Source organism: Aulonocara sp. 'chitande type north' Nkhata Bay, linkage group LG4 (assembly GCF_057382095.1).
Source record: "Aulonocara sp. 'chitande type north' Nkhata Bay isolate Kocher_YH1m ecotype deep benthic linkage group LG4, A_spYH_male_GT1.1, whole genome shotgun sequence".
Lineage (NCBI taxonomy): Eukaryota > Metazoa > Chordata > Actinopteri > Cichliformes > Cichlidae > Aulonocara > Aulonocara sp. 'chitande type north' Nkhata Bay.
In genome coordinates, this window is record NC_141347.1 from 23,058,371 (window position 1) to 23,071,357 (window position 12,987).

Below are 12,987 nucleotides of genomic sequence, written 5' to 3' on the forward strand. Positions count from 1 at the left end.
ACAATACGTTTAGAGCAAAAGTTCAAATAGTTTACCTGCTATTGAAGATGCGGTAGAAAAGGTTCTTTCAGAGAGGGTGAAGTCAGCCAGAAGGCATAGACTGGGAACAGTCAGGAACAAAAACAAAAAAGGAGAAGTCCAACAATAAGTAGAAGTTTTAAAAACAAAAGTCGATTAAGGTACAAAAAAAAAAAAAAGCAAAAAAGCAAGAGAAGGTAAGTAGAACAAAAGGAGGTGAGTGGAACCAGATCTTATCATAAACAGATGCTAGTCAGGGGATGAGTAAGGGTAAGTGCTAAAAGATGGAAGAGCTAGTGTTATTGCAGAGGTGATGGAAATGGCTGGATGTTTGGCTCAAGGATTTTAGTGGACATGTAAAAATAAGGAGCTGAATACAGGAACACTGACATTTAGTTTTGTTTAAATGTGACAATTTTTTTTTTAAAAAGCCACTAGGAAAAATGTAAAAAGAAATAACTTTGGAAAACAAATACATTAAGAAAAAACAAACAAACAGTAACTGTTAGGTATGACAAGCAAATGTGCTCTTTGGACACTCATTCTTTACTATTCTGTCAAAATGTCAACACAGATTTGATGAAACAGAAAAAAAAGAGTTTCCAAAAGGAAGTTTTAAAAAGTTCTGTAAAGAATGAACATAAATGACATGACACAGATTTGTTCCATGTCTTCATTATTTATGTATTTATGTTATTCATCTATGTTTATGTTATTTACAAGGTCAGAAAGGCTGCAGGAAGCAAGATTGATTGAATAAGTGATGCAACAGCATGGCAAGATTGTTTTCATAATATACACAAACTGAAACTAAAGAACAATGCATTTACAAATTTTCCTAATACAAAACTTTACAAAATTACTTACAAATTCTTAAGTAATTTAATTGTTGTTATTAAATTACTTAAGAATATATACATTTACCAAATATAAAATTAGTTTTGCTGTATCATAACTGGGTAAAACTTTAACCTTATTAAAACAGCCTTAATTAACTATGATGTGTTTTTGTCCTAAGTAACATTATCAGTGTTTTTAATGACACTGAAGGTGATCTATTCAGCAGCTGCACTGAATCCATGAAATAGTCACAGGTCAATATTAGTAAAGCTGCTACTTAAACCTGAGACTCAAAAGGACAATACTTTGAGTTCCCCATCCCTGTCTTCACTGCCTTGCAGGCAAAAACAATATAATTCATGCATGTTTTTTGTCCTGTTTTGCAGATTTTGCAGTCATAATCTGAATGCGATACTGCACCAAACAGACTTGCTATTTCCAAGATAACCCCAACCTATAAATTCTCTATTTATCTGTTTATTTATTCATGTCTATAACAGACCTGGGGCCCGTTCTTCGTACGTCGCTCACTACATCCAAGATCAAATGACACATCCAAGACCAAACCATCGCGCTAACCGTGAGCTCGCTAATCCGGTTCCCCGAACACACCTGTTGTTGACGATTAGTACAGCTGGACGCAGTAATGTGACATCACTGGGTGTCGTAAAAGGGGCTACGCATCGATAGTAGAAACATTGATCGGCAACCCGCTGATTGGTCGGCGAAAATGTCGAAGGGGCGCGCTCGGTATTTTCCGGCAGCAGAGCAAGAACTCTTGATTGAGGGATTTCAGGAGTTTCAGCTAACTTACTTAGCGAGGTACGAAGAACAGGCCCCCGTTCTTCGTACCTCGCTAAGTAAGTTAGCTGGATTTGATTGTTGACGATTTCGCGTGATCTTGGATCGTTCGGTTCCCCGAAGCTCATCCGGGACTTGCTGCCATAGCAACAGAGCCGTAAGCGTAAACCTGCTCGGGAGCAGGTTTACTTTATGTAAACAGGATTAGATCGCGGCCACGCAGGTATGTCCGCTTCATTCATACGAAAGCAACAGCGATATTCCACCACTGTTTCACCTTAAATAAATAACATCAATGTAACTAAAGATAATGCAGCACTTGATCCTGTTATTGATTTCACACAGATACATACAGGTCATTTCCTAAAAAAGGGAAATGTACTATTAACATTCTATTACATGTATGTGATTATTACAGATGTAATTCATATTTCAGAGTAGTAATTGTAAATTACTTCGTGTAATCAAGATGAGAGACCACGGCTATAAAAGCGAAGGTGGATTTGGGAAGCCTGTCGCAGCCATGTCCTGTCCGTATACGCGAGCCACCCACTGCGGAAGGTGGAAGATTGATAAGGAGAGTCCTCAGAATCCAGCGTATATTGCAGGACAGACAGGATCCTTTAGCTCAGTGTGCTCATTGAGAGATATCGATATTCCCGTGAGGGTATTATTTACTTAACCAACTTGTTGACGAGGGGGTGCAGGACCACCACCTGTCTTTTGTTGCTCTGCCCTTTTCTTGGTTGCTGTTATGAACAAACAAACAGTTTATATATATAAGTGATAAATATTACCATTCTGTAGAATATTCTTATATTTCACTTTTACTTGTTCCCATGTTCTAGTGGGTCCTGTTGTGGCTCTAATGTGAAAGGGGATATAATATAACATAATATAATATAATGTAATATAATATTGGATAATATAGTGTAATATGATAAATCTACCCTACCGCCTACTGGTGTTGGCCAGAGGGGCCGATGGCGCGATGTGGCAGCCTCGCTTCTGTCAGTCTGCCCCAGGGCAGCTGTGGCTACAACTGTAGCTGCCTCCACCAGTGTGTGAATGTGAGAGTGAATGAATAGTGGCATTGTCATGCGCTTTGGGTGCCTTGAAAAGCGCTGTATCAATCCACTCCATTATTATTGTTATTATTAAATTACTTACGAGTTTAATTTGTCAGTAACTTTCTGCCAGCCCTCTCTCCTTGCTTTTGCAGCCTTTGCAGTGTTCCCTTGCGTTCTGATTAAACTCTGAAACTCCTGAAATCCCTCACTCAGGAGTTCTTGCTCTGCTGCCGAAAAATACCGAGCGCTCTCCTTCGACATTTTCGCCGACCAATCAGAGGGTTGCCGATCAATGTTTCTACTATCGATGCGTAGCCCCTTTTACTACACCCAGTGATCTCACATTACTTCATCCAGCTGTACTAATCGTCAACAGCAGGTGTGTTCGGAGAACCGGATCCTGGGCCCTATTTCAAGAAGCCGGTTTAGAAAACTCAGAGTGAAAAACGATACTCAGGGTTGAGTAACCCCGAACTGTCCAACTCGGAATATTCGGTTTCAGAAAGGCTGATAACAATTAGTTCAGTCAACGCGGAGTTGCTTTAACCCCAAGTTAAGCGCACGCACGAGGATACATAAAGCCCTGATCAGTGGAGCACAGATTAAGCGAGTCACCATGGAGACGGAGGGAAAGAAGGCGCGGTCAATGTATCTTACAGCGCTTGAGGCCGAAATTCTGATGGCAGCATATGCCGATAACATGCAAATTTTGCGGAAAAAAAGTAACACAGCCTCAGCTGCAAAACAAAGGGAGCATGCATGGCAAAACATAGCCGACAGAGTCAATGCGTGAGTGTTAATTTAAACATTGATCTAGGGATTTCCACCCATTTAACACGTTATTTTATTATATTTTATTTTTTATTTTATACATTTTATTTTGTGACGTGATGTGAGCGCAGGTGCAACCCAACAGGCCCCAAACGTTCCTGGCAGCAAGTAAAAATGAAATATAAAAAATATAGTCCAAACAGGTAAGGTGTAATTGTATTATGAGCCATAGTGCTTGGTCTGTTTGTCCGATGTAAATCAATTGCAGTTAGAGGCTACATTAATTTTCTTTCTGTAAGCACTTATTGAAATTATCTGAGCACATTACAAGTAAATATTTGCTTACTCTGTATGCTCAAATGTGACCCGTTATAGCAAACAGAAAAAAAGCGGAGGCCCGAAAAACAGGTGGGGGTCCTCCACCACCACTCACAGAGCCTGGCCACTTGGCTTCCACATTTGTGATAATGTTGGCAGCATCATATATGATCTTCACAGTGCAGAGAACGCAAATTAGCATCCATTACTATAATGCAAAATTTGTTAGTTTGAAATGCTACAGGGAACTATGTGCCTGTACATTAATGCTGTGGAAAGACTTCCTGTTCACATAGTCTCCTTCATTTACTGAAGGAGCAATGATTGGAATGTGAGTGCCATCTGTACAGCCAATCACGCCTGGGAACCGTGAAAATAAATGTAAAATTTAAGTAGTAGTTCAAGTATCACCACATCATGAATTAAGTTTTGTTCATCCTGATACCTGCAATTTTGTGGAAACCCTCTTTGATAAATCTTGTGGGTCTATGACCGGGGAACACCACAGACGAGTGCAGGAGACGTTTCAGTGCAACTGTAACATTCCTGACTGCCCGACAGACGGTAGCCTTGGAAACGTGCTCAGTGTCACCAATGTTATACAGAAAGCTCCCGTTTGCAAAAAACGAAGTCCAATACAAATAATATGAATAGAACTGAGAGGATGTCCGCGATGTGTCACATGAGTAATATTAGGCCTGAGGATGTTATTCAAATAAATTATAGATTGTGCTGAAAAACGGTAACATTCACACAGAAAATCATCAGGAAATGATAAAATGTCCAAACGTGCTCTAATCACTCTCTCCCGGCGGAGAGCTCTGCGGAGAATTTGGGCTTCATCTACTGGCTCTTCAAGGAAGGGGCACGCCATGTCTGACACTTCCTACAGTCAGGTTTCTGACAAAGAGGCGGAGAAAGTCAGGGTTAGTTGAAGTAAACCTGCTAGGGGGCAGGTTAGCTTCACGGAGTGTGTCATCATAGTAACTCACTCAGGATCAATCTAAACTCGCTTTGTGAAACCGAAAACCCAGAGTTTTCGTTCACTCAGGGTATACTTACTCAGAGTTTGCACTAAACCGGCTTCCTGAAATAGGGCCCTGAGTGTAAAATAAACAATTTATTGACATCCACTTAAAACTTATCAAATTAAAAGAGCAATTGCAATTGCACATGTACTGTCAATTCAGAGCTGTGGCTTATAGGTGAATGGGATGCCAGACGAGAACAAGTCCAGAAAAGCCACCAACTCACACGTGTGGCTCACTTGCACATACAGGTGCAGACACACTACGGTGCAGCTCAAACAACGGGTACATAAACTGGTACCACCACTAAGGCACCCACTCACTTCCACTTTATTCCTTCAGCCCCTGATTAAAGGAAACAAATTATTAATTTATCTATAAAAATAATAATGTTTTTTGTCCGGTCCCGCAGATTTTGCAGTCATAATCTGTTCATTTCCATTCGTTTTGCTTCTGTTATTACTTTACATGAATAATATGGCCATATCCAAGCACTGACAGCAGGGATAAAGAAAGAAAAAGGAATGAGGGAGAAAAACGGAGAATATAATGAAAGGATAGAGCACAAACGGAAAAGCAAAATGGATCACCAACTACTGCACCTGTTGGACAGCAAGGCACACATACAATGTTCCTGTGTGGGGGGGTTTTGTGGGTTTTTTTTGTTGTTGTTGTTGTTGTTGTTGTTGCGTGTGTGGCAGTGCGAGTAAAAGGGAATGATGCAACACGAACACACCAAAATGACGGCGGACCTCAAAAGTTACTTATCAAAAAATGACAATGAATCCACATTTTTGCACAGATTTGGCCTTATAAAGGCATGTGGTCGGAAACTTTTGATCAGCCTGTTGTTTTCAATACATCGCATGCTCAAAAACTGTTTTGTCTCATTCCCATTTCTGTTTGTATGTTGAAGCTCCACGTTAACCTTGTTAAGATCAAACCATGCAAATAATTTTTCTTTTCTTTTTTTTATAACCATTTTTCTAGTGGTCATAAACTTTTGATCAGGACTGTATATTATCAATTTACAAATGAAACGTTCGTTCAAAAACCAAATGTACATACACAAGTACAAACAACAGTACTGGGAAGTTGTTATAAACACAAACTGCTCGAATTGAATAATTCCCGAACGAAAGAAGGGAGAATACAAAGCATAAAGGCAAAGCACCTGCACTTCTCTTAGTGTATGCCAGAGAAACAGTAGCGGCTCCACTGTAATGCTGTCAGCCGCCCACCCAGGGCCAGACATGTTGTGAATGCACGTCAATTTAGCATTTACAGTAAAAGACTATTGTGACAGAAATAATGCTAAGACCGTGAAAAATCAAAGTTACATACCGATCAAACGGCTTCTCCCGATTCTCTGCAACTACGACCTATAACTACACCTGTTTACTGCGATGTAAAATAAACGTAAAATACGGCACAATATTAAAACATACCAGCAATCGATGGAAGGAAAACTTCAGAGGAAACAATCCGCAGGTGATCTCTATAAAAACACGAGTATCACCAAATCAACCAAAATGTAACCAATTCAATCGGAGGGAGCAGCAACATTTTTAAGACTCCTATACCTGTAACAGCTCGAGAAGGCAGGTGACGAAGACCCGGAAGCGAGGAGATGGAAGCTACGATTGAACACAGGACATCTATTTGCCTGATTTCAGTGACATCGTACCAGTATTTTTATTCTCACATAATCCCGCTTTCTTTATTTTTTTGCTCCATGTTGATAGATAGATAGATAGATAGATAGATAGATAGATAGATAGATAGATAGATAGATAGATAGATAGATAGATAGATAGATAGATAGATAGAATATCCACTACAGTATCCAATCCAATTATACAGTTATTGCTATTATTGTTACTACAAAAAAGAAGATTCAAAATAATTTTAAAATATCAGTTGTCATTTCACAAGTGGCACTTTTCTGTGAAATTCTATATGAAACATTTGCACTGAATCGTCTCTTACAGTGACACCTATTAGCTGTTAATGAGTAGTTAAAGCAACATTAATCTGGTGAAAGGGGTAGTCTTTGGAGATGTTTTACACAGCAAGTAAGTTATAAATGCATCAGAATTTTGAGTTTATTTTTGTTCATGATTCACTTCAATTAAATTCCAATTTAATTGAATTTATTTAGAGCTAAATCATGACAATAATTGACTTATGCATTATATTGTAAGGTAAAGAAACTACAATAATGCAACAATGCAAACAGAGAAAAATCCCAAAACCATGTGACCCATATGAGCTCCAGCAGAACCAGACTCAGGGAGGGATGGCCATCTTCCACAACTGGATGTGGTAAGAGGATGAAGATAACACAAAGACATGCTGTGGAAGAAAACCATAGATTGATAGATGTTGAAAGAGTAATGTATAAACAGATTATACGTTTCAAGGCTTGATAGTAGAGATATTGTCTGTCTCCTGAATCCAAATTGGGAGCAGGTTTCACAGAAGAGAAGCCTGAAAACTAAAGGCCTTCCTCTCATTCTACTTTTAAATACTTTAGGAACTACAAGAAGGCCTGCAGTCTGAGAAGGAAGTGCTCTAATGGGGTGCTACTGTACTATAAGGTTATTAAGATAAGGCCTGATCATTTAAGACCTTGTATGTATAGCCTGGAAGAAAGCAGTACGACATATTTGTTTAATATGCACATAGAAGGACATATACAGCTCCAAGATTCCTCACTGGAGGCCAAAGTAATGTCATCCAAAATAAGCATCTGGTTAGATACCATATTTCTAAGATTTTTAGGGCCGGGTACAATAATCTCAAGCACAGTGTAAAGTGTAAAGATAAATGTCGTCATGATAAATAGAAACTGAAACTATGGCAAATAAAAACTATGATCAATCCATTTGCATCATATTCATTTGCAGATCATTTAAGGCTAATTGAAATATTGTATTCAGGAGGAACACCTTCCTCCCTTCTGCTATTACTTTACTATATACACAGTCCCAACAAAAACAAACATTACATCATGTGACAACATGGGACAGATGTGGGAGGCATGGCAGGATAATAAGGACAAGAGCAAGTAACCAATAATGATGACATATATGGAAGACCAGAACAGTCACATGCATCGAAATAGACAATTCTCTGTTGAAATAATTAATTGTATAATGAAATATGCATTTGTAAATTCATTTTTAAAAACAAAATTGTAATTATTTTATTTATTTAAAAATTAAATAGGTAATTTCTTATTTGATAATTTAATTTAAAACAAAAACACTATTTAGAAATCAATCTTTCAAGATGAATTGTTAAACCATTAATAAATACTTCAAAAATTTTTTAACTCTCAATAAAAACCTCATTTCAAAAACTATTGAAATCCAGATGACAAAACATCTTTCAAAATCTTTAAGTAACAATTTAAAAAGGAGAAATAAGTAAATGAATTAAAATTTTGTGGAATTGATGTTTAATTTAAAGTTTTTATTAATGGATTAATTTATTTTGAAATATTGATTTTTATTACACACACACACACCTACACACACACACACACACACACACACACACACACACATATACATACTGATATGGGCAGAAGAAAACTCAAACAAAGCTCTAAAGCTATTAAGTGTCCACCCAGGCCCAGGCTGATCAAACAACTTCATCTGAGTATAAAACAAAGTGGCCCACCTCTAACAGCTGCTCAGATGGCAGCTACTATTTATAGTAGCACCATATAATGGGATTGGCCACTAATTGGTGATTAACAATACAATATGAAATATAATAATCATTCACCTACAATTCCATTCACATTGCATGTCAGTGTAAAGCTTGTTTTTGGTGTTATTTATAATTGATAAACTAGAGATTGTAATGTCCAGCATGTTAGGCTCATAACAAAGAAGGGATATGTCTGTGAAGCTTCTCAGTCATCCAGGTCATCATAGTCTAAGGAGCTTGGAAAGGAAGCTCTGTTCGAACAGAGGCAGGGGTTTATAACACCAACTGCCTGCCATCTCTAATAATGTGATTTCCTGTTGTCAGAAGGCCCAGGATGTGAGTGGCCCTTAATGCCCACTCATATCCTGCCCCATAGGGTTTGGCTTGGTTTTACAATAAGTTCGCCTGAAACCTCGGTTGATTGTGATCCACACCTGTTTTCACACCAGTCTCTTGTGATTACATAGAGGATCACTAGGGTGTCCATTGTCCCTCTTGGGGGGGGGGGGGGGGACTCTGGGACTCTCCACCATTTGAGCTTATCAATCGATACTTTATTTATATAGCACATTTAAAGACCAAAGGTACACCAAAGTGGTTCTCAATAGTTAAATATGAAATAAAATTAATTACATGTGAGTACGATAGTAGAGTACAAATACATTGCCAGACAAAAAAAAAAACCCCAAAAAAACCGCACCAATTAACCCGGGAGTACTATGTTAAAAGAAATATTTCACTCTTGGTGTAAAAGTTAGGTAAAATCAACACAGAACTATCAACTGGGGAAAAAAAACAGTAACACAATAGGTTAAAAGTACACACAAATGTAACAAAAGCACAAAGTCCGATAAATCACTAACTAATCGAAAATGCAAGATCAAATAAATAACCTTTCAATCGTGTTTTAAAAGATTAAATAGATTCCGACGTGTGAATATCAGCTGGAAAACTGTTCCAGAGGTTAGGTGCAGCAATGGCAAAGGCACGATCCCCTCTGGTTTTCAGCTGGGACCAAGGTTGCACCAAGAGCATTTGACTCAATGATCGAAGTGCTCTCCTAGGAGTATACAGGCTGAGAAGTTCAGTTAAATAGCATGGTGCAATATTATTTACGATTTTGAATGTAAGCAATAAAATCTTAAAATTAATCCGATATTTGATGGGCAGCCAATGTAGATCAGTAAGGTTCAAGGTAAAAGAATCAAATCTTCTAGTACCAGTTAAAAGACGTACCGCTGCATTTTGGACAAGTTGTAGTTTATGTAGAAGGACAGATTGGAAGCCCAGGTAAAGGGAGTTGTTCCTCACCGAAGAGGCACCCTTACGTCGCTTCTTAGAGATCTCCCTTTCCAACGCATCACATCCGAAATGGAAAGACTGGCAAGTGGAGTCTTCTGTCCAGGTAGAGGTAGTGACTCTTGTTGTTAAGTTCTGGACTGGAAGGATTCCAGACCAAGATATCGAGTTATATCTTAAAAGGTATTGCGAGATTCTTCAACCCCCAGTCAAGCCAGTGGATAAATTCGGATTCTGGTATGGAGTCCGAAAATACAAAGTTCGGATGCGTAGAGACGAAGCTGGACATATAATTTCTATTCCGAATTCCATCTCGTTGGGCCCCTACAATGGCAGGATTATTTATCCGGGCCAATCGGTGAGGTGTTTCATCTGCCAAGGTCCAGACCACCAAGCGAGAGAATGCCCCACTGTCAAATGTTGGAAATGTGGTGAGCTGGGCCACAAGGCTAAAATTTGCCAAAACGAAAGTGAGTGCTCCCTCTGTGGTGCGAAAGGGCACACTTTCTTTAAATGCCCCAAGTCTTTTGTGAATATACTTAAATCTTCCCAACAACCTCGACCTTCTGCCACCATGGATTTTCCTTCTTTGGTGGTCCCTTCCCAAGTCTTGGATCCCCCTGTGAATGACCAGGTGAGAGAGCCCCCTCCCTCTACTCCTCCCCACCTTCCTCCGACAACTACCTCACTGTCACTCCCAGTTTCGCCTGGATTGGACAATCCACAAGTGGATGAACAGGATACCCAGTCTAGCCCTGTTCAAAATGAGTTACCATCTCCACTGTCTCAGTCAAGCGACGAGAGTGATAAAGAGCTAGGTGGTAACCTAATCATAGAGACATCGGATGGCGAGAATGAAAGCGATAGTGATGACGAAGAAATTGACAGCGAGCAGACACCTGAGGACGACGGAGATAGCGAGGACCATGGATCCTTCCCTCTCTCAGAGGCGGCATCTCTGGCTCTTGCTTCGCTGCCCGGGGAAACGAAAGTAAAACGGAAGATCATCTTTAGTGGAAGTCACCCGGCCCTCAACGAGCTCGTCAACGAGGATACGAGAGGAAGCAGAAAAAGGAGCGTTTCTGCTTCTAGCTCTGGAAGAGATAAGCGGAAGGATAATAGACCAAGTCCTCCGTGAGTAATATTTCTGAGATGGTCTCTCCTTTAGTCAACCTATGAGTAACATCAAAATAATAACATTTAATGTCAGAGGTCTCCAATCAGATAAGAGCAGGAAAAGGAAGGTTGATTTCTTAAAAAGACTTGATTATGATATTTTGTGCCTTCAAGAGATGAGATTAAAGACACACGTAGATGTATGTGAATTAAATAAAATGTGGAACACTGCCCATTCAATAATATCGATAGGGGAAGACAGCTCTGACGGAGTGGGTATTTTCTTTAAAAAAGATGCGGTGAATATAATCAAAAGAAGAGACATAATACCGGGACGACTCCTCCTTGTTGATTGCTGTTATTACGGGCAAAGGTTGCGTATTATTAATGTTTATAATGCACCCAAACGAACGAAAAAGATACAATTGTTGAAAAAATTGAAGTATTTATTAGAGATTGGTTTTAATATAATTCTATGTGGAGATTTTAACATTGTTACTGAAGCAACTGACAGAATATCCAAGGTTGAATTTAGAGAACTGCGAGAAAGCAAATTGTTGGTTAAAGTCTGTAAGGAAGCAGCACTCCGTGATTTATACAGGCACTTGCATCCACATACCGTCCACTACACTAGATTCGATTCGTTAACTAAAACAAGGATTGATAGATTCTACATATCACATAATGTTCAAGGTCTGAAATATGACACTCTTTTAACAGACTTTTCTGATCATATGGTGGTTATAGCAACAGTGTCGTGTTGTCCCCATGAATTTTTGAACTATTGGAAATTGAATACATCCTTGTTAGCAGACGAGTTGCTTGTGTCCGAAGTTAAATCCGAAATTAGGAAAGTATTACATCTTAAGATTTTTACTGCTTCTTTCTCGGAACTTTGGGAGCTTCTTAAACGACGTATGTGTCAATTTTTTAAATTTAAAGCGAGAGAATTGAATCATGCAAAGAATGTAAAATATAACGAAGATGTGTGTAGATATATATATTTAAGAAATAAGAAGGAGAAGGAAGAGGAGGAGGAAAATCAAATGATGTCTCTTAAAGAGGACATTGATCGAGTCAATAGAGAAGTTTTATTTAATATGTTGCGACGTACTGACTTTCACGGGAACAGTGATTATATGATTTTTAATAATCAAAAGAAAAGTCGGAATGACTTTATTGTCTCAATTAAGGATAAACATGGAAAGTCAGTTTTTAAAGAAGAGGGGAAAAGACAAGTAATTAGAGATTATTGTTCGGAGATGTTTTCATCCATAGTTACAAACAGCGACGCTATTAACAATTTTTTGAGTGAGGTTGAACCATTAGATTCTGTCATTTATGAAACTTTGATTGGGAAAATTAAAAGAGAGGAAGTGGAGTCAGTAATTAACCAACTTAGTACCGATAAAACACCTGGTCTGGATGGACTCCCCTCTGAATTTTACAAAACTGTGAGTAAAGAACTGTCTGAATTGTTAACTCAGTATTTTAATGAAGGAATAGAAAGAAAAACAATGGGTAAATCGCTTTATGAAGGAGTTATGTGTTTATTATATAAGAACGGTGATAGAGAAGATATTAACAATTATAGGCAACTGACAATAATGAATGTAGATTATAAGATTTTTGCTAAAATAATTATGTCTAGACTAGAGGATGTATTAGATATTATCATTGAAAAAGAACAAACATGCGCAATTAAGGGACGATTGATGTGGGATAACTTAAGTATGTTAAGAGAAATTATTTATAATGGAAAAGACTCAGAACTCTGCATTTTAGGATTAGATCAAAGGAGGGCTTTTGATTCTGTTTCCCACTCTTATTTATGGAAAGTAATGAAAGCTTATAATTTTCCGGACCAATTTATTTCTATTATCCAATTGATTTATAAAAAGTCCCTAGTGCAAGTTAAGGTAAATGGAAAGCTCTCATCCCCTTTTAGTGCTGAGTGCGGGGTTAAACAAGGATGTCCTTTGAGTGCTGCGTTATATGTCCTTGCA

At 38.5% G+C, this 12,987-nt stretch overlaps 1 protein-coding gene across 1 annotated transcript; it reads left to right on the forward strand.

The window, feature by feature from the left end:
• Positions 1–9,542: 9,542 nt before the first annotated feature.
• LOC147332582 (uncharacterized) lies at positions 9,543–11,003 on the forward strand. The gene is made up of 2 exons (XM_086290806.1): positions 9,543–9,585; positions 9,883–11,003. Exons 1-2 carry the CDS (start codon positions 9,543–9,545, stop codon positions 11,001–11,003), a joined length of 1,164 nt encoding a protein of 387 aa, XP_086146932.1.
• Positions 11,004–12,987: the final 1,984 nt, after the last annotated feature.

Excerpts from the sequence above, each read along its gene's own strand:
- LOC147332582 (XM_086290806.1), top strand. The coding sequence starts at position 9,543 with ATGGCAAAGGCACGATCCCCTCTGGTTTTCAGCTGGGACCAAG. Across the intron at positions 9,586-9,882 it reads GGTTTTCAGCTGGGACCAAG|AGGCACCCTTACGTCGCTTC; the intron begins GTTGCACCAAGA and ends TCCTCACCGAAG.